The sequence below is a fragment of the Ctenopharyngodon idella genome, chromosome 10 (assembly GCF_019924925.1).
Source record: "Ctenopharyngodon idella isolate HZGC_01 chromosome 10, HZGC01, whole genome shotgun sequence".
NCBI lineage: Eukaryota > Metazoa > Chordata > Actinopteri > Cypriniformes > Xenocyprididae > Ctenopharyngodon > Ctenopharyngodon idella.
The window spans coordinates 22936944-22958625 of record NC_067229.1 but is presented as its reverse complement, the minus strand read 5'-3'; the positions used below and the strand labels follow the sequence as shown (position 1 = coordinate 22958625).

The 21682-nt window shown below is 40.2% G+C and overlaps 1 protein-coding gene across 2 annotated transcripts in view; it reads left to right on the top strand.

Annotated features, from left to right (window-relative positions):
• si:ch211-262h13.5 (uncharacterized protein LOC571127 homolog) overlaps positions 1-17098 on the top strand; it is a 34606-nt gene extending 17508 nt beyond the window's left edge. Inside the window, exons 3-7 of one of the 2 annotated variants that reach the window (XM_051908856.1) lie at positions 4693-4780; positions 13104-13270; positions 14101-14202; positions 14412-14498; positions 16060-17098. In XM_051908856.1, the coding sequence (XP_051764816.1) occupies positions 4693-4780; positions 13104-13270; positions 14101-14202; positions 14412-14498; positions 16060-16473 (858 nt within the window). In that variant the 3' untranslated portion in view covers positions 16474-17098. Of the gene's footprint in view, positions 1-4692; positions 4781-13103; positions 13271-14100; positions 14203-14411; positions 14499-16035 lie in introns of both variants that reach the window. The other variant, XM_051908855.1, reaches the window with a different exon arrangement.
• The last annotated feature ends 4584 nt before the right edge of the window (positions 17099-21682 follow it).

Sequence of the window (21682 nt, the reverse complement as noted above, 5' to 3'; positions counted from 1 at the left end):
CCACAAAAAACACTGTCTCCTTCCCTCGCAAGACTGGGCCTTTCTTAACCATCAGGCCATGGCAGCAGGCCTTCAGCAAGTCTGGGCCACGCCCCAGATTCCACTGCTGCCAGGCCTCACTCTCCTCTTCCTTCCTTCCTTCAGCTACACACCGCAGCTTTCTCCAGCGCTGCGCCCAAATCCGTTATACCAGCCTCCCTCGATGCATGCCGTCCCTTTAGCGTGAGTATGGCTCAGAGGCGCAGGCCCAGCCGTCACAACCTTTTTTTTACGCTGTCTCTAACCCTCTCCCCTGTCCGTTGCCTGCAGCTCCACTATCAGACCCTAGCATGAGGCTGCCTCCGTTAGTGCAGGCCCAGAAGCCTTATTTTCCTCCCCAGTTTCCCTCTTACATGAAGGTCTAACCTCTTAGTTCCTCCCCATGCTCCAGGGGCCAACCCAAGTGTAAGGCTGCCTCCACTAGCTCACTTCTATACTTACCACATGCTGTTCTCAGCAAAATGTGCTGTCCGCATTTCCCAATGGAACCAGTGCCCTTACTGTGGCACACTAGACACTTCACAACAGAGTGTTCTTGGGCTGCCGTAACATCTCCTGTGCAGTCTGTAGATCACTCGCTCACTCCACCATATTTTGTCCTTTGGTTAACACTTCAATTCCACCTTGCCCAATTTCATCCCAGGAAAAATCCTGGGTCAGGCAAAACAACATGGTATAGTTGAGACCAGACAGTGAGTGAATGGGAGGAGTGCAGATAAATAGAGCTGGCTGATGATCGCAAACAGGTGGCTGTGATCAGTACTCAGGTGATTGGGATCTGGTGACGGTAGTGGGTGGTGACTGTGGTGACTCCCTGACAGCTATATTTATGCTATATTTATATTTGTGCTATATTTATTTATATAGCTTTACAACATCATGAAACAAACACATAAAACAGTGAAAAGAGAGAGAAAAAAGTTGAAATTTAAAAACAGACAACATTCATAAAGTACATGGCACAAATTACTGATTATTAAAAGCAAGTAAATAAAAGTAAGTTTTCAGCAGTGACTTGAAAATTGGTAAGGAAGGTGCAGATCTAACCTGAAATGGCAAACTATTCCATAGTTTAGGACCCATAATGGCAAACACATGATGGCCTCTTTGTTTTAGTCTGAACTGTGGAATTGCTAAAAGTTTCTGTGTACCTGATCTAAGGCCTCTGGAAGGATTGTGTTGCACTAATAGCTCAGAGAGATAGGGGGGAGCCAGATTGTTTAAGCACTTGTAAACAAATAAGAGGATTTTAAAATCAACTCTAAAGCAGACCGGCAACCAGTGAAGTGATGCTAAAATTGGTGTAATATGGTCACATTTGCTAAGGCATTTTAATAGTCCCACTGCAGCATTTTGGACTACCTGAAGATGTGCTAAGGTTGTGGAGTTAATACCATAGTATAAGAAATTACAATAATCTAATCGAGATGATAAAAATGCATGGATCACCCATTGGCTTGGGGACACAGGAAAGGCTTAACTTCAGTCAGCAGACCGACCAGGGTAAAACACGATCTGACAACTGAATTTACTTGCTTGTCAAGTTTCAAGTCACTGTCTAGAAGAACACCCAGATTTTTAACACAGGTGTTCACTGATGATGTAAGTGTATGCAATTGAGGATGATGCCGTAGACTACCTTCAGGAGGGCCAACAAATCTCAGTTTAGTTTTCATTTAATTTTAAAAAGTTAGCAGACATCCACTTTTTAACATCATCTAGGCATGCCAACAGGAGCTCAAATTAATTGTTGCCAGAGCATTGAAGAGGGACTTAAATCTGAGTGTCATCTGTGTAACAATGAAACAACACATCATATTTCCTAAAAATTGATCCCAAAGGGAGCATGTACAATACAATTTCTACAATAATCTTGTTTCTCTCCCCGTCAACATTCAACTGTTTACTGATGTAGCTCCCTCCATCGGATTTTAGACTCATCGCAGTCTGTAACATCCTCAGTGCTGTTTAAACTATACCCTCTCGTCAGCCTTCCATTGGGGGTCTACCAACGGCATCGTAGTTCACTGTGACAACGAAGCAACAGTGCATTGCATTAATAAAGGCTGTTCGCACTCCCCCACGCTGATGCCTCTCCTAAGACGCCTTATTTGGATTTCAGTATGCAATCAATTCATTATAACTGCCAAACAGATTCTTGAGTCCAAAAATCAAATAGCTGACTCTCTCTCTCATTTTGCTTTTCAGAAATTCAGGCTGTTGGCACCAGAGGTATAACCCAACCCTAGTACCTCATTATTCAGAGCTGATATTCCCATAAACCACCCTTTGAAATCTCTCTTTGACACCTCTCTCAACTACATTCTTCGAGCCATCTCCCCTAGAACCCTACAATCTTACTTGACTGCTTGGAGATGTTTTAAGTCTTTCCACCTCACATACAGCTTGCCTTTTCCAGATTTTTCTCTTTTCACTATTACTTAATTTATATCTCATTTAAACAGCATTAAGAACCTCCAAGCCGGCTCCATTAAGGGTTACTTAAGCGGAATCCAATTTTTTTATTAACTTATTTCCAGCTCATCCTCTTCCGAAATAGCCAATTTACAAACATCCCTTCTGATCAAAGGCATTCAAAGAACCCAACCCACCCACCTAGACGTCAGGAAACCCATAACTCTAGACATCCTCACCAAATGTATCTCCACTCTCCGCCAAGGCTACCACTCCATCAATACCACACGCACTGTTGACGCAATGTTTATGTTGGCCTTTTTTGGTTTTCTCAGATGCTCAGAACTCGCCATCACGTCCAGCTTCAACCCAAAAATCCATCCCACAGTTCCAAATTTATCGTGCTAGATGGCGACACCATTTCTCACTTCATTAAACAAAGACAGACCAAATGAAAAAAGGCCATTTCATTTACATTTTTAATCTCCAATCACCAATTCAGCCGTACCAAACCCTTACAGCCACTGCAGCAGCAGCGTTATCCTCGTCTGATCAGGCCTGCACAATTTTTTGGGGGTCGTCAGTAATATTCCTGGCTGCTGTGCCACATTGGTTTGCAATCTTTAGAGGAGTACTCTGGGTTCAGGCCAAAATACCAAGCTCAGAGCCCTCTCCTCGGACAGCACGTCAAATATGCTTACTAATCTGATTATTTGTAAGTGTGGACTCGTGAAATTATGTTTTATTAACAAAGTTTGGGAGGAACACGTTCATATGATCTATCCAATCAACACGTCATTCCAATCAGCATGAGTGGAGGCCTATATATATATATATATATATATGTACGCAGTCGACTCACCTATGTTCTTCGACAGTTTTCAGCATCCCTCCACCACCCCATCTCCTCACACTCGCCCACGAACTATGTTTTCCATGAACCTTTGCCTGGACTCAGTATTGTGATTACATTCGCCTGTGCATCATTATATTGTTAACCCGATCTATATAAGCTGTGTCTTTCAGTCAGTTTTGTCAGTCGTTGTCTTTGTTAGGATGTAGCGTTTGTATTGCCCTGTGTTCTGGATTTCTTGTTCAAGTTTGGATTATCTCTTGTTTTATTAAATTTCTGCTTGCATTTGGATCCAGCCTCTCCTCTTCCCTGCGTTGACTATGTTACACTTATAAAGTTTTTGTTCATGTAAAAATATACCTCATCGTCTTGTTCTAGCCTTGTATTTATCTTTTAATAAGAATCTAAAATTTTATTCCCTTAATGATGAGGCAGTTTTTTCTCTGTGGTATTGAAAATGGTATTGAATATTAATATTTTTTAAGGTATTGTTTCGAAGTTAGAAATTCCAGTACAACAACAAGGATTGGACAGCAGAAGACTGTTATTTTCTCTGCTGAAGCCCCTTTCCAACTGTTTGGGACATCTGAAAAATCGATTGTCTGGAGAAGAACAGGTTAGTCTAGTGTTGTGCCAATAGTGAAGTATCCGAGCTCATCCATGTGTGGGGTTGCTTTTCAACCAAGGGAGTGTCTCTCACAATTCTGCTCAAAAACATTATTGGTATCAAAACGTCCTGCAAGAGCAACTTTTCCTAACAATGCAGGAGCAATGTGGTGATGAACCATGCATTTTCCAGCATGATGAAGCACCATGCCACAAAGCAAGAGTAATATTGAAGTGGTTCAGAGATCATTATGTTGAAATTTTGGGTCCATGGCCATGCAGCTCCCCGGATCTTAATCTGTGGTCAATCATCAAAAGTTGAGTGGACAAGGAGAAGCCCACAAAATGTGATCAACTCCAAGCACTAATGATGCAAGAATGGATTGCCATCAGGCAGAATTTGGCCCAGAAGCTGATATCCAGCATGCCAAAGTGAATTGCAGCGGTTATGATGAAGAAGGGTCAACACTGTAAATATTGCAGTGCTTTTTGTTAGATATAATAAATCCCTTTTGTAGAAGACTATGAGCTTTGTAACTTTGCAGATCTTATACATGCACAGATAGACTACACAACATTAAAAGCATCATATGATGACCTCTTTAATCCAACTTCTACCATGAAGTAATCTAAGTAACTAAGTAAGTGCAGATGTTTTGCAGAATCTCTGATTTTTTTTTTTTTTTTTTGGTCTTGAAAAGAGAATGTTACGATTGTTTGAAAGTACGATTGTTTTAGATTGGTTTATGTACAATTAATGTGTGTTCTTTGTGTTGTAGCAAATCTCTGGAAACTGTAACACCACAGTACTCCACACACCAGAGGGCTTCTCTTACCTCTACAGCTATGACTGCACACTCGTTCCAGGTCAACCATTTATTTCCATTTCTGACTGCACACATTTAAAGAAGTTCCTTGCCTGTTTGATTAATCATTTGATTATTTGGTAACGCTTTACAATAAGGTTCATTAGTTAAACATTAGTTCATTATTAGTTCATGTTAACTAATGTAGTTAACTAATGTTAACTAATGAACCTTATTGTAAAGTGTTAACGATTATTCTTTATCAGTTAATCGAATGAAAACGTCCATGGTTAATTTAAAAAAATAAAATCAATCTTTTTTTGATCCATTATTTACAAAACTGTTATTCCACATCCTTCCCATTGTTGTCCTCCAAACAATGTTCAATTTGAAGGCCATGAATATATCAATGTAGGCTATTAAATGGGTCATGACATGTTTTATATATATATATATACACATGTATGTGTGTGTATTCCTCAAGGTTTACTTAAAATGCTGAAAGTTTTTCACACACCAAAATATATATATATATTTTGATTCCTCATTTTGGCCTTTTGTATGAAATGATCCGTTTTTAAGGGGTGGCTCCTTTAAGACGTTTCAGTAAACAGCCAATGATTGCCAAACTATTGCATAGGAATGCGTGTTTGGAAAACATTATCCATATAAAACCATCATTATGTAACAAGTCGTCACACGAAGTGGGATCCATAAGCAGGCTTTATTAAACAGTTCTCGTGGTCAAACAGGCAATGGTCAAACAGTGGCAAACAGGTACAGCAGGGAATAGACAGAATAGTGGTCGTAGAACAGGCAGTAAGTCAGGGCAGGCAGATATCAATCACAAGTCCAGAGCAGATCAAAGAGTCCAAAGGGCAGGCAGCAGAGAATCGTAAACGGGTAACAGACTAGGTCAATAACAGGCGGACAAACACAATGAAGAACGCTCAGAAATGCAAACCTTAATAGTACAAGACCTCGCACTGAATGTGAGGATGCAAGCAGCTTAAATAGTCCAGGTGATTAGTGCCAAGGTACGGGGCTGATGGGAAATGTAGTGTGTGAGTGGATCTGTGTGTGTGTCAGTATTCAGGTGAAGGCACCCTCTGATGGCCAGAGGAGGGAATCACGGAGTTCGTCTCTGTGACAGAGCCCCCCCCCTGTGAGCGACTCCTGGCGCGAGGAGGCAACCGGCGCCGAAGTCTCCCACGTGGTCGAGGGGCTGGTCTCTCCGGGTGATTTTGGTGGAACTCTTCCACAAGATTGGGGTCTAGGATATCATCTGCGTTGACCCAAGAACGTTCCTCTGGACCGTACCCCTCCCAGTCGACCAGATATTGGAGAATCCTTCCTCGGCGCCTGGAGTCCAGCAGTTCACGGACACGATAGGCCTCCTCGCCCTCCACCATGATGGGTAGGGGGCCCTGCTCAGCGGACACCTCCTCCCCCTCCTCGCTGGGACCATCAGCGGCCTTGAGCAGGGATACATGAAATGTAGGAGAGATACGGAAATGGTTAGGTAATGCAAGACGGAATGAGACAGGTGTAATTTGACGTGTTATTTGGAATGGACTCACGTACCTTAGACTAAGTTTCTTGCATGGGAGCTTGAGACGTAAGTCTCTCGTCGAAAGCCACACCCACTGACCAGGACAGTATTCTGGGCCAGGACGACGATGACGATCAGCTTGCACTCTGAGATGGCGTACAGCATTTTGGAGATGAGTGTGAGCTTGGTTCCAGGTGGCTTCACTCCTGTTCAGCCAGTCGTTGACTGCAGGTACGTCAGTGGGTTCTCCAGACCAGGGGAAGAGAGGTGGTTGAAATCCAAAAATGCACTGAAACGGGGTTAATCCTGTGGCTGCCTTGCGGATGGAGTTCTGTGCGTATTCCGCCCACAACAGGTATCGAGCCCAGTCGTTCTGGTGTTGGTTACAGTAGGATCGAAGGAAGTGGGTGAGTTCTTGATTGAATCTTTCTATTTGTCCATTAGATTGTGGGTGGTACCCGGAAGTGAGGCTGACGTTGATGTTTAGAGCCTGGAAGAAGGACGACCAGAGGCGAGAGGTGAACTGTGGTCCCCAGTCAGAGACGATGTCCTCCGGGAGTCCATATATGCGGAAGACCCAGTTGCAGAGATGTTCGCCGGTTTGCATGGCTGTGGGCAGTTTAGGCAGGGGTATGAGGCGACAGGCTTTAGAGAAGCGATCTATGATGGTGAGGATTGTGGTGAAGTTATTGGAAGATGGGAGATCTGTGACAAAGTCCATGGCAATGTGGGACCAGGGACGTTGAGGCAGAGGCAGGGGTTGTAGGAGACCGGCAGGTAGATGGTGAGATGGTTTGTGGATGTTACATATCTGCCACTTTTTAACGAACTGAGTGGTATCTTTGCCCAGAGTTGGCCACCAGAAACGGTTCTGTAGGAGTAGGATGGTGGCTGTGATTCCCGGATGGCCTGAAGAGGGATTATGGACCTGTTCGAGGATACGGTTGCGGAGGGTTTCGGGGACGAAGATTTTCTCAGATGGACATTCATTGGGGACTTCAATCTGAGCGTTGGCCTGTTCTAGCTCGGTCATAATGTCTCATTGAATCGGGGCAACGATAAGAGTGGATGGAATAATGGTGTCGGGTTGTTGAGGTACCTGTTCGCCTTCATATTGTCTGGATAGGGCATCGGCCTTAGTGTTCTTTGAGCCAGGACGGTAGGTGACGGTGAAATTGAAGCGGGAGAAGAATAGCGACCAGCGAGCCTGTCTGGGATTGAGTCTTTTGGCCATTCTGAGGTATTCAAGGTTTTTATGATCGGTGAGTACCACGAATGGATGTGTAGCTCCCTCCAGCCAATGTCGCCATTCTTCAAAGGCAGCTTTCGTTGCCAATAGTTCACGATCACCCATGTCATAGTTTCTCTCTGCTGAATTAAGCTTTCTGGAATGGTAGGCACATGGATAGAGCTTGGGAGGGTTACCCTGTTTCTGAGACAGAACTGCGCCAAGACCAGAGCTGGAGGCGTCTACGTCAACCACGAATGGGAGGTCTGGATCGGGGTGATGTAAGATGGGAGCAGTGGTGAAGCGTTCTTTTAGTTGTTGAAAGGCCTGGATGGCTGTTGGGGACCAGACGAGGCGATGATTACCTTTTTTCACCATGGTTGTTAACGGATTAGCCACTGCACTGAAGTTCCTAATAAAGTGTCGGTAGAAATTTGAAAAGCCCAGGAATCTCTGTAGTTCTTTGAGTGTTGTAGGTTGGGGCCAGTTGAGAACTGTGGTCACCTTCCTCTCATCCATGGCGATTCCCTCTGGGCTGAGCACGTAACCCAGAAAGGCAGTTGAAGTCTGATGAAATTCACACTTTTCTGCTTTGGCATATAGTTGGTGATGAATGAGTTATTGAAGCACTGCTCTGACCTGCTGAACGTGCTCTTCGAAGGTGTCGGAGAAGATCAAGATGTCGTCTATGTAGACGATTACAAATTTATTGAGCATATCTCTGAAGACGTCATTAACCCTCTGGGGTCTGAGGATTTTCGGGGCCCTGGAAAAGTTTTGACATGCCCTGACATTTGTGCTTTTTTCAGTTGTTCATGAACATATTAATGGAAAAAGTGTCATTACACTGTATTCAGCACAAACTAGGCTACAATAATATGTGAGGAACATGTATGTACATGTTTGTGTTTTTGAAGGAATAACATTTATGCGTGGTTATTGAAAAAACAAAAAACTTAAGTCACTGAAATAAGGCCAAAAAAAAAATATATTAAATCTGTGTTCACAAGACTTCTGGGTATTGGAGGTTGTAGACTAGAGTTTTTGCTTCAAAATGATGTAAAAATTATCCTGCATACTCGTTCATATAAAACAATATATTGATTTAGTTTTTGTAAGACACTTTTTGTCAAGAAACACAGTATGCGTGGAGGCGTGAATCATCATGAATAATCCTGTGATTCACACCTGAGAAGACAAAAGATTCGCATAATGACCTCTAATGACCTGCATATCAATGAGCTCTTTCAGTCAGGTAGGCTGTGAAAAAACCCTCTGTGATCATGTCTCAAGCTCATCATGGTGTATATCAAACATACAGAAAAAACAGCAATACTGTGAAATATTATTACAATTTAAAATAATGGTATTCTATTATATACTTTAAAATATAATGTATTTCTGTGATGCAAAGCGTCTGAACATTCATGTTACCTCTATGGCATTTCATATAGCCTTTTAGCTTAAAAGCATGCACATTTGGAGAAATATTGATGGATTCTCATATGTTTATGTCAATTTTCTTTACAGAGGAGTAATATTTATTTAATATTTATTGTCATCACTATGAACGCTGGATACTGTGTTTTCAATTCATACTTGCAGCCGGAGGGCGCGCTGTACACCTTTAGTCCACAAATTAATCTAAAGAAGAACAGGACATTCCAGGAACTAACGGCATGTCTTCCAGAGGTCGCTAACCATGGCTTTAACATACAGATAAACACTTTTCAAGACAATAAATACACGATTGAGACAATGTATACATGTATTGCCTCAGAATTCGCGTCTGAATAGCGCTCGTTCCGTGGGCGTGGCCGCATTAGTATTCACTAAGTTACAGCTCATTTTCTGAGAACTATCAGATTGGACTTCGTTCAGAGGGAGACGAGAGATCACGCATCATGTTAGTTTTCTTTATTTTGCAAAAAGCACAACATTTTGTTTTTACTCTGAGTGTACACAAATAAAAGAAGATATTCCACAGATTAAAATGGTGTATAACTCTTAATTGTATGTGCAACATTGACGGAGTATTTTCAGTCTCTTTCGCACTGGTAAGAAAAAAACCGAGGTGGTATCGCCATCGTGACCGCCGACCCGAGGGATTTAATGAAAACCTGGAACACTGATGGACTATTGACTAGCCCGAACGGCATAACAAGATATTCATAGTGCCCAGTAGCTGTTGAGAAAGCGGTCTTCCACTCGTCCCCCTCTCGAATCCAAATGAGATTATAGGCACAGCGAAGGTCGAGCTTGGTGTAAAACTTGGCAGTGCGTAACTGTTCTAGGGCAGCTGGAACCAGGGGCAACGGATATCTAAACTTGATAGTAATATCGTTGAGTCCGCGATAGTCAATGCAGGGTTGGAGACCGCCGTCCTTCTTGTGGACGAAGAAGAAGCCAGCCGAAGCGGGGGACGTCGAAGGACGGATGAAGCCTTTAGCCAACTCCTCCTCGATGTATGTTTTCATGGCTTCGGATTCGGGTTGTGAGAGTGGGAATATTCGGCCCTTTGGAGGAGTTGATCCTGGGATGAGGTCAATGGCGCAGTCATTAGGGTCGATGAGGCGGAAGCTTTGACGCACGCACCTTGCTGAAGGCTATGGACAGATCTTTATATTCCTTGAGTAAGCTGATATCAGGGGATTGTTCGTTGACCTGGATGGTTCTGATGGAGAGAGGAGACATATGAGACAGGCATTTAAGATAACAGGCTTTGTTCCACTGTGTGATCTGACCCTCTCTCCATGAAATCTGGGGATCATGTCTCCGCAGCCAGGGCAAGCCAAGGATGATGGATGCAGTGGAAGTGGGTAGGATGTAAAACTGAATGCATTCGGTGTGGAAAAGCCCCGTCTGCATGGTTAATTCCTGAGTGAGCGCTGTAACTCGTCCGGTGCCCAGTGGCTGGCCGTCTATCGCCTCCACTGTTAGGGAAGAAGAGCATTCAATTAGGGCAGTGCAATGGCGTTGGGCAAAACCATGGGACATGAAGTTTCCTGCAGCACCCGAGTCCAGCAGGGCCATGGTTGAGATGTTCTGGCCATTGGCCGTGAGGGTGATGGGAACAGTAACACACATGTCTAGACTATGGTTCTGAGTAATAACACTCACCGGCCTCGGGTTCTCAGGACAGGGACGTGTTGGGCAGAATTTTCTCAAATGACCGGGCTGACCACAATACAAACACAGACGCTAAGCAAGCCTTTGGTTCCTCTCCTCCTCAGACAGATGATATGAATTAACTTGCATCGGTTCGGTCTCATCTGGAACAGTGTATGAGGGCGTGCGAACAGTGCGATGATGACTGGGTTTTCTGGATCTGATGAGGTTATCAATCTGTATAGCCAATTCAATAAACTGATCCAAGTCCTTTCCTTCATCGCGGCAAGCCAGTTCCGCCTGTAATTCATGAGACAAACCTCTCCGAAATAGTACTTTCAACGTGTCACTCACCCAAGTCGTTTGTGCAGCGAGTGTGCGGAAGGTGAGTGCATATTCCGCTGCCGTTCCTCTCCCCTGAGTGAGTTCTAGCAAACGATCGCCTGCCCCTTTGCCTTCGCTGGGATGATCGAAAACCTCGCAGAATCTCCGCATGAAGGAGTCAAATGAGGGAAAGGCAGAACCATCTTCTTTCCATACGGCGGTAATTCACTCCAGTGCCTTGCCAGTAAACAATGAGCAGACGAAAGCAATCTTCCCAGTTTCGGTGGAATACAATGCGGGTTGTTGACTGACAAAGAGTAAACATTGTAGGATAAACCCCTGACATTTTGTAGGATCACCGTCAAATTGCTCTGGGAGCGATAGGCGGGGATTCCCCTGTGACGGCGTCTCTGCCGCGTGGGTTATGGCGGACGCAACAGGTGGTGGTGGTGCCGCGGGAGTGGTGGTATGGAGAGTCTGGAGTGCTTTTACCAGTTCTTCCGTGAGAGAGGTGAGACGGTTGAGCTGGTGTTGGTGGGCGGCGAGTTGGCTGGCCTGAGCCGACATCGTAGCACACAGATGAGAGAAAGCCGCTGGATCTTGTGCTGGCGAGGTCTTCTGTAACGAGTCGTCACACAAAGTGGGATCCATAAGCAGGCTTTATTAAACAGTTCTCGTGGTCAAACAGGCAATGGTCAAACAGTGGCAAACAGGTACAGCAGGGAATAGACAGAATCGTGGTCGTAGAACAGGCAGTAAGTCAGGGCAGGCAGATATCAATCACAAGTCCAGATCAGATCAAAGAGTCCAAAGGGCAGGCAGCAGAGAATCGTAAACGGGTAACAGACTGGGTCAATAACAGGCAGACAAACACAATGAAGAACGCTCAGAAATGCAAACCGTAGTAGTACAAGACCTCACACTGAATGTGAGGATGCAAGCAGCTTAAATAGTCCAGGTAATGCGCTGCAGCTGGTTGTGGTGATTAGTGCCAAGGTACGGGGCTGATGGGAAATGTAGTGTGTGAGTGGATCTGTGTGTGTGTCAGTATTCAGGTGAAGGCACCCTCTGATCGCCAGAGGAGGGAATCACGGAGTTCGTCTCTGTGACACATTACATGTATCCAGTATGTATGTAGTGTAGAAAGCGACAGTGATTATAATGGGTTCTATTTGCTTTCGACGCAACGTGACACTCGCTCACATCCAGTGTATGTCAGCCGTAAAGTGACTGAATGCCAGTGGGCGGGGCTTATGGTGCGATGATGTATAACTAGTCGTCAATGTCTTGCTCTGGAGTCATATGCAAATACATTTGCCTGTATGATGTCACAAATCCAACAATATCAAAACAAGCTGTTTTTGGAGCTTGATTACATGTTTTGTTAGTTTGTTTTTTGCAATAAAGAGGGCATTTTAAGCTATGACACTTGCAGGTGCTTTGTAAGACCTTTTATAAAGATCAGGGAAAAATTGATTTCTCGTCATGACCCCTTTAAGTGCAAAAAAATGGATTAAAATTTAAACTGATTGCTTCAGCAAAAAACAAAGCAGAGACTAAATGTTAGGAGGTACAAGGTAGGGGGAACACATTTACACTTCTGACTATATTAGATTTATTTTATTATTTTAGATTACTGCTCTCATAAAAAACAGTTACTTCAGTTACATGTAGAATTGTAAGCTTAAATTTAATGTTTAACACTGAAGTCATGAAACAAAAGTTGCAATCCGCTTGTTAAGTAGTGATGTAAGGAATTGTGTTTCCAGGTCCAGGCCTCTAGGGGGTCTGTTAAAACTCAATGGGCTCAGGGGAGGCAAAAGAGACGCCTGCTGTAACTTTACCTGATGGTGTCGCTGTTGGACAGTGTTACAAAAAAAAAAAAAAAATAGTGATTTATACACATTTTAACGTAACATTTGCATAGTTTTATTTTTGTAATATTGATTAGGAAACACCCCAAATCCTGAGAGTGAATGCATTTATTGATACTGCTTACTAGCAAGTACAAATTATTTTTAATAGCAAGGGCCAAAATTGAAAATTACTTTTCAAACGTTTGTATGTCTTGCTTTTGTGAAATTAACTAAATTACTGCAATGCAATTACATTTCCAGATTTTTCTTTTATCTTACTCACTTGAAGATGTGTTCTCTCTTTTTCTTCCCGAAGACCCTCCAGAGAAGTTACGTCTGACGTGTCCGGACTGTCCTCTGCTGCTGCCGGTAGACAGTAATGAAGCCATTGCCACAGCTAGGACATCCCTCCTTAAATACAACAGGCAAAGCACACTTCCTGTTAGCCTGACTGTGAACACCATTACCAGAGCTTCCCATCAGGTTGTAATGGATGACAGACCATCAATATCTAGTTTTTGCAACTGATTAAATTGTGGTGTCATTTAGGTTTGCTATGGTTGAATTCAGGTTGATTGGGATACTTTTTCCAATTCATCTCAAAGGCAAAAAGCGTCCCAGTCACCCTGAATTCACCCTATACGACAATATTGACTACACTATGTGAAATTTTATACCAGTTTACAGGGGAAATTATTATGAATGAAGCTACTTTACAACAACAGTTCCTACATCGATATCCTAATGAATAGCCTTAAAGGGTTAATTCACCCAAAAATGAAAATTCTGTCATCAGTTACTCTCATGTCGTTCCAAACCTATAAGACTTTCATTCAAAAATTTCATAAAGTGATCGTAAAATAAATCTATATGAATCAAGCGGTTTAATCCAAGTCTTCTGAAGAGACACAATTGCTTTATATGATGAACAGATTTAATTTAGGCTTTTCTTCACATATAAACATTGATCAGTGAACGTACATAGTTTGTGAAAATTATATCATTGCAAGTCTAGTGTATATTTTAGTTTTATTCCACATTTCCATCCTTAAAGGCTTAGTTCACCCAGGAAATGCAATGAATGTGAATTAGTACTGACAAAATGGACAGAAAAGCACCAAAAAATTACTTTATATTATATGTGTGTTACATTCCCAGTCTTCTGAAGCCACATGAGATCCAAGTAGTTATTTAATAAAAAAATACAGTCTGTGTGATGTGATGACAGAATTTCTTTTCTGGATACGATGACACTCTATACTGACTCATGCCCTGGCCAGATTTATTGAATCTTTTTATTCCGTGTTTCTTAGAGCTCCCCTGTTTCCACCAGTTTTGTGGAATACACCGTTCAGGAATGCTCACTTGCTCCATTTCCAGAGGTTCTGTGTAAGCCAGGACATGAAGGTAAAGAGGTGAGTTCCTGCCAGCATCCATTACGTCCATATTCTTGAGTTGAATCCCATCTGAATGACCTAACATCCACCACTATTAATATTTTCTCTGTTGTTTTTCTCACATCATAAAAAGTTTTATTTGATGAAGTGTTCCCTAATTTTTCAAACAGTCTGCTTTCTCTCTGATATTATAGCGTGTTTATTGTGTCGATGTGTTTTCATTTCAGCCTGTTGGGTTCTGTGTGGGGGAGGTTCTTGGCACTAACCACGGCCAGCAAGATGTGAAGGTGTCCTGTGAAATATTTCGCCCACAGGTACCCTATATATCCATATTTGTTTGTCAGGCTTTTTCTCCAGGTGACACACTGGAGAACTTTCCAGCTCTAAAAGCCAGATGACTGAGGTAAATCAACACCTCAGTGTAACAGAAGGAAATTGAGCCAAACCCAATAGAGTTGATCTGAATCTCCCTGTGCACTTATTGCCTTTGCTTTATTTTGTCTAGAAAAGCAGAACGACAAAAAAAAAAAAAAAAAAAAAAAAAGTCTAGTCTTTCTCCTTTTTTCCATGTCTTGTTGCCTTCAATTCATGTCAGAATGATCACATTTACAAACAGTGTTGGGGGTTACACTTTACAAGTAACTTGAGTTAGGTAATCAGATTACTTTTTCAAGTAACTAGCAAAGTAACACATTACTTTTTCAATTTACAACAAAATATCTAAGTTACTTTTTCAAAGAATTAATGCAAGTTACTTTTTCACATTTATTGATTGACAGCTCTCCTGTTCTGTTCATGTTGAAAGAAATAAAGTGCAGAGTTGTATACACTGTGAACATGGTTATTGTAGTACTAGACTAAATGCAAACTCATTTAAACGCAAAATGCATTTACTCATTTCACTTGCACAAAAACAAAATGAATAAAAACAGTGAAATGCATCAGTGATGATGGGGAGATGACGAGGAAGTGAGTGCAGGTGTGGAAACAAGGAGGATGATGGGAAATGGAGTCCAGGACAGGAGGGACATGTGACAGTAATGTAATGCATTACTTTTAAAGGTAACTTTCCCCAACACTGTTTACAAATGAACACACATCAACACCACCACAATGTTGTAATCTTAAGTAAAAACATGGAAATCATGGCGTTGAAAAGTGTTCACTATTAAAATTATTTTGTATATAGTGGTTGCACAGGAACAATAAATGCAGATAAAGCAACAATTACATACCAAATGCTCATCCTTTGCTCTTAATTAACTATTTTTCTTGCACCAACCCTAAAAATGGTCCTGAAAAACTGAAAGAATTAAATTACCCATCATTTAATTTAATTACCCATTTATCTGACAGGAACATTGTAGGAAATTTGCAGGAGGACTTGAAGGCAATAATTTTTTTATTTTCCAGTTGTTTATTCTTTAGATAGGAAGAAAGATAGACTTAAAAAGCAAGACTTGTAAAGCAGGAAGTGTGACATTTCTGCACCACTAGCAGAACCAAACAGAATTGCTGGAAATGTTTCCAGTGTTTTCCTGACACAACTTTTTTAGGTAACTTTATGTTGAAATCATTGGAAAAATAAGTCAAGATGTTGATTTCTGTTTCGTAATCAGACTACACTGCTTGTGCTGTATGTATGTTTTCGCATGCAGCCAGCAAGGAGAACTCATAAGATGTATAGTATTTAAAATATGAATAATTTTCCTGCCATTATTTTGTGGTACAGTACATACTGTAGTTATTTTATCTCACCACATTAAATTCTGAAAGAAATGGTACTGCACCTTTAAAGAATGATAGTGGAACACATTCACTATTTTACGTGTTGTTGCCACTGACCCACAGGTGAATGTTGTCAATCCCACACAGCTAGAGGAAAAATCCACCACACTTTCCAAAACTCCAACCCACAATATTCCTCATATCCCTGAGCCCTCATTCCAAGATGTTGGACCAGTAACACCTCAGCTAGCCGACCCGGTGTTTCAGGCCATCCCTGCCGGGCCCAGAAGGCACCCAGCATCAGATGCCGCCCTCCCCACCTCTTCCAGTGAATCCAGTGAATCCAGTGAATCTGCTGAGTCCGACTCATCCGAGGAAGTGGGCGGTCTTGTTCGCGCGGTCAAACCTCCACTGAACTTCCGTTACGTGCTGCACCGTCAAAGGAGGCAGATCCCCACAAGCACCACACCTCCTCATACACCCGTGTTCCTGAGCGTCTTTCCCAGCGTCCTCTCTCCGTTCCGCTCCTGTCCAGGCATCTCTCGCTACACCACCGTGTGAGACGCTTCATTCATCAAGCACAAAATCTACCTAAACTTCAAGTCAATGAAATATTTCAAAAAAGGTCTCAGATGTGTAAGTCATAAAGTGTTCATGTCAAATGAGATTCTCAACAGTTCCCTGTCAAAACCAGCAAAGTAATATTTAATTATACTTTGCAAGAACAACAGATCTCCTTAAACCTCTAACAAAGTCACTTTTTGCTAATTGCATTTATGCACAAAATTCAAGCATTGGCCATTTACAGGAAATGATGCCATTTTTGTGACGTGTTTTCTGATGAAACTGAACTTTGAAAACTTTTCAAATAGACCATTAATTTTATCAATATCAATTTGCATGTCCATCACCATGACATTTTAATTACATAAATGTAGCTTTCATTCAAATTAAAATATCATTAATTAAATTAAAATACCTTACAAGTAATTTTTTTTTCTCTAAAATGCTTCTAATTTACTGTGAAATGTTTCAAACTTACTCTGACTGTTTTAAAATAATGAATTATGTAGCTTTAAAGGTTACTTTAAAGGCGAAGTTTATTTTTCCCCACACTAGTGAAACCAATGGTGTGAGTTTGTTGTGTATAACAAAGCAAAACAATAAAAATGTTTTTTATGCATCACATGCCATGCAAATCCATTTGAACCATGTACTTCACTGCAGTATTGTCTCCTCAGTTTTAACTTTGTTAGGGTTAAGTGTGGTTTCAATAAAATAATTGACCGAATGGTAATTTACATAACAAATACATAAATATTGAAAATTTTATAGATAGATGTAGGTTTTCTGTCAAAATGGTCTGGTATCTGGCGCTATCCATGATTCCTTGAATGATCTTGACTACTGTACCAGTCCCAGCTGAAGAGAAGCAACCCAATTAGAAACTTCCCATAACACCTGATGTACTCGCTACATCAAAAGAAGAATGGTGTCTACGCTAATATTAGTCTCTCTCTGTTTATCCCGAGGTTTGTCGCAGCCTGTCAGATCCAGGGCGTATCCAGATGAGATGAAGGACCTGCATCTAAACATGATGATAACGCAGCCCTGACGTTTCAACTAAACTATCCCCTGCAAAGGCCCATTTCCCTTTCCTTTCCCTATGTATAGATAAAACGTTATCAAAATTATTCCAGTTCACATAGATCCGTGGACACAACAAATTTTTCTGTATTATGCGGACCAGACAAGTAATTTGGCAAATATCACTTTTTTAAAAAGACCAACCTTCTGTGCACATACACCCTTAAACACGCAAACCTATAGACTAAACACGTAAGTGAACGGCAAGAATGCATTAAAGGTATTTAGTTTTCAGTAGGAAAGGTGTCATTTAAGCAGCCCATAAAGTAATAATTAACAATTTTTACAACGGAAGTGATTCAATCAAAAACCAACTTTAGCTAGATAAGAATTTTCCTATTGTCACTGTGAAGCTGCTTTGAAACAATATGTAGCCTATTGTGAAAAGCGCTATATAAATGAAGATGACTTGACTTGACAATAGCATGATGCTTGCACCACTTTGCCTCACCATGGGTCACCTTTTTTTTTTTTTTTGCTTGCCAAACATACATTTTAAAATAATTATACAGAGTAACATGCCCCATTATTAAAGGGTGTGCTCACAAACCAGGTAAGTTTAGTTTTTTTTTTTAAAGTTTCTTTTTGTTACATTGTTTCAATATTAATTAAAGGTGGCAAAAGATCTGACATGATTTTACTTTTTAATTTTTTTTAATTATTTTTTTACATCTCTTCGTTACATTGTTTTACTAAATCATGTGCACGACAATAATTCTTTCCCCTGTTTTAAGTAAATTGTGCACACAACATAATTTGTTATGTCATTTTACTAAATCATTCACTTGTTTTAAGTAAATCGTGGAACACGATATAAGTGTTGGGTAGATTACTTACAAATTATAGTCAGTTACTGATTCCAAATTACATGTAGTTAATAATGTAATCTAGAATACTCGTTTTAGGTAATGTATTCTGACTACATTTCAGTTACTTTTTAGATTACTTTTGACCTAACTTGTTTATCATATAATAGGATATTAGGATCTATAATAGGATATTGTACCATATTGATATAAAAATACAAAGAGAAAGAAAATATATTTTATTCTTTATCAACAACATGAAATGCATTAAATATTACTTTACGTCAGACTTTCCCAGACTGGGGTTCATGAAGGAACTGCAGGGGGTTTGTGAGTTTAATGAAAAGCTATTAAGTAATTAAATCTTAAAAATTAAAATTAAAAATAAATAAATAAATAAATAAAAACAATCAAAATAAAACATTTACTAAAAAAGTTTTTTTTTTTTTTTTTTTTTTTTTTTTTTTTAACCTGCGTGTGATGTGACTATTAACCAACATCAGAGAACCATGAACTTAATTTTATTATTATTTATTATTATTATTGACTTAATTTTATTATTGACCAAACTTATTAACTTAAAATCTAAGGGCTTACCCTTAAGTAAATATATTAGGGCAAAGAGGTTCAGCTGACAAAAAAAGTTGGGGAATCCCTGCATTGCATGTAAATATGAAATGAGTGAATCTGTACATTTTAATGTGTTTGAAAGACAAAAGCCTTCCAGAGACAGTAATACATTGTTAAATTACTCACATTACATTGTTAAATTACTCAGTGATAATTCAAATAATAATTAATGTGTATGTCAGGAGCTGATTAGATATGCAATGTTGAGAAAACACTTCTTAAAAGTGAAATGATTTCTATAAATCCAGTGATCAAAAGCTGTCGGTCTCAGTTTTCAGCGATAGTCACATGACTTGTGGCTGGTTCTACAAACCTGGAAGAGCTTCTGAACATATATAAGCATCCTTTTATAGAAAAGAAAATTTAAAATAGAACCTTTTAAATAGAATAAATGAATTATGAATATTTTACTGCCATTGTAAGAATAACATGTAATCGTGTAATCAATAGAAAAGTAACTGTATTCTGATTATGAGTATTTTAAAATGTAATATAATCTAATTACAAGCATCCTACCTAATTTTTGGAATTTGATTACATAATCTAGATTACATGTAATCAGTTACTACCCAGCACTTGATATAATAATTCATTCCCTCCCTTTAGGTAAATCATGAGCATGTTTTACTAATTCCTGTCCCCATTCTAAATCCATTGCTGCTGTTATGGACAGAGACACATTAAAGGATTAGTTCACTTTCAAATTAAAATTTCCTTATAATTTACTCACCCCCCATGTCATCCAAGATGTTTATGTCTTTCTTTCTTCAGTCAAAAAGAAATTAAGGTTTTTGAGGAAAACATTCCAGGATTATTCTCCATAAAGTGCACCTCAACAGTTACCAGCAGGTTGAAGGTCCAAATTGCAGTTTCAGTGCAGCTTCAAAGGCCTCTACACAATCCCTAAATGATCTGTAATTTTCTAAAACAAAAAGCAATACAAAAAAAAAAAAACAAAAAAAAAAAAAAAACATAATAATACATAAACATAATAATAATTATATACTTCTTAACCACAAATGCTCATTTTGCACTAGCGCTCTTCTTCTTCTTCTTGTAGAATTCCAGCAGTGTAGACGCTGCTAAGTGTATTACTGCCCTCCACAGGTCAAAGTTTGTACTAAATTCTCATATACAATATGCTAGTGCAAGTATATAAGAATTAGTTCAAACTTTGACCTGTGGAGGGCAGTAATACACTTAGCAATGTCTACACTGCCAGAATTCTACAAGAAGAAAAAGCAGAAGCGAGCTAGTGCAAGATGAGCATTTGTGGTTAAAAAGTATATCACTTTTTATTTTATTTTTTAGAAAATCACTGATCGTTTCGCTAGATAAGACCCTTATTCCTCATCTGGGATTGTGTAGAGCTCTTTGAAGCTGCACTCAAGCTGCAATTTGGACCTTCAACCCACTGGCTGGGTGAAGTCCACTTTATGGAGAATAATCCTGGAATATTTTCCTTAAAAACCTTAATTTCTTTTTGACTAAAGAAAGAAAGACATAAACATCTTGGATGACATGGGGGTGAGTAAATTATCAGGAAATTTTAATTTGAAAGTGAACTAATCCTTTGAGTTTTATTTTGAGTTGGGAATGAGTTATAGGGACATTCTCAAAAGCCTTGCAACGTTGCATGGAATCTATTTAGCCTAAATAAGAGGTATCTGCATCCCATATTGAGGGTCAGGGCACTTTACCAGTGATGTTACAATTGGGGGCTGGTGTTAACTTCATTGTTGATCAGCTGCAAAAGATCATGGATATCGTTGGATCTATACAAAGTGTTTGCAACAAGGTATTCATATTAGAAAACAAGTAAGGATCATTCTATTGTTTTACAGCATTGGTTCTATGGCATTCCAACATGGTTTTACGGTTAGGGTTATATCGCCACCTGTTGGTTTGGCATGCTCTTGACAGCGCTTCATAGCGTGTTTTTGCGTTTTCATGTGGATGCAAGATTTTCTTTAAAAAACAAAGGAGGAAAAACTCTGATTATAAAAATACCCATGTACGTGTGGACTACGCCTTATATTACAGGGACAAGCACTGCAAACCAGCAAATTGAAAGCTGGTTGCAAGTGATGAGAAAGGATGGAATTAAATACTGGATCTCACTTCTAGGAGACCTCAAGGATGAAGGACTTTTCACAGGTGATGTTTTAGACAAAGCACTATGACAATTGTCATTCATGTCATTAATCCAGATAATACTTTTTGCACAAAAAAAAACAAAAAAAAAAACAAAACAAAAAAAAAAACAATAATTATTGTTTGGTCGAACTATGCCAATATATTAAGTTACATATTCTTATAATGCAGCGAGCAAATTTCAGCACTGGATATTATCAGTGTACAAGTATACACTATTCAGACAATTTCTGTGATAATTACACGTTTCTATTATAGGAGGAGTTAAATGAGATACAAGATGTCTGGAACGCTCACCGCATAACAGACGTCATGTTCAGAACCGTCACAAAGTTTGCGACCGCACAGGGCCTTGCACCAAAGTAAAGTGACAGCTGACTTGATGATGTAAAGCCAATAGTTAAAGACCCACTGAAGTGCCTTGGAATGCGCAGCATTATTCACTGTGTTAAAATGAAACAGGAAAACAAGGCAGGATATATCTAGAAGCTCCTCCCCTTTTGTCAAACTAGCAAATAGCGCTTCGCCTAGAT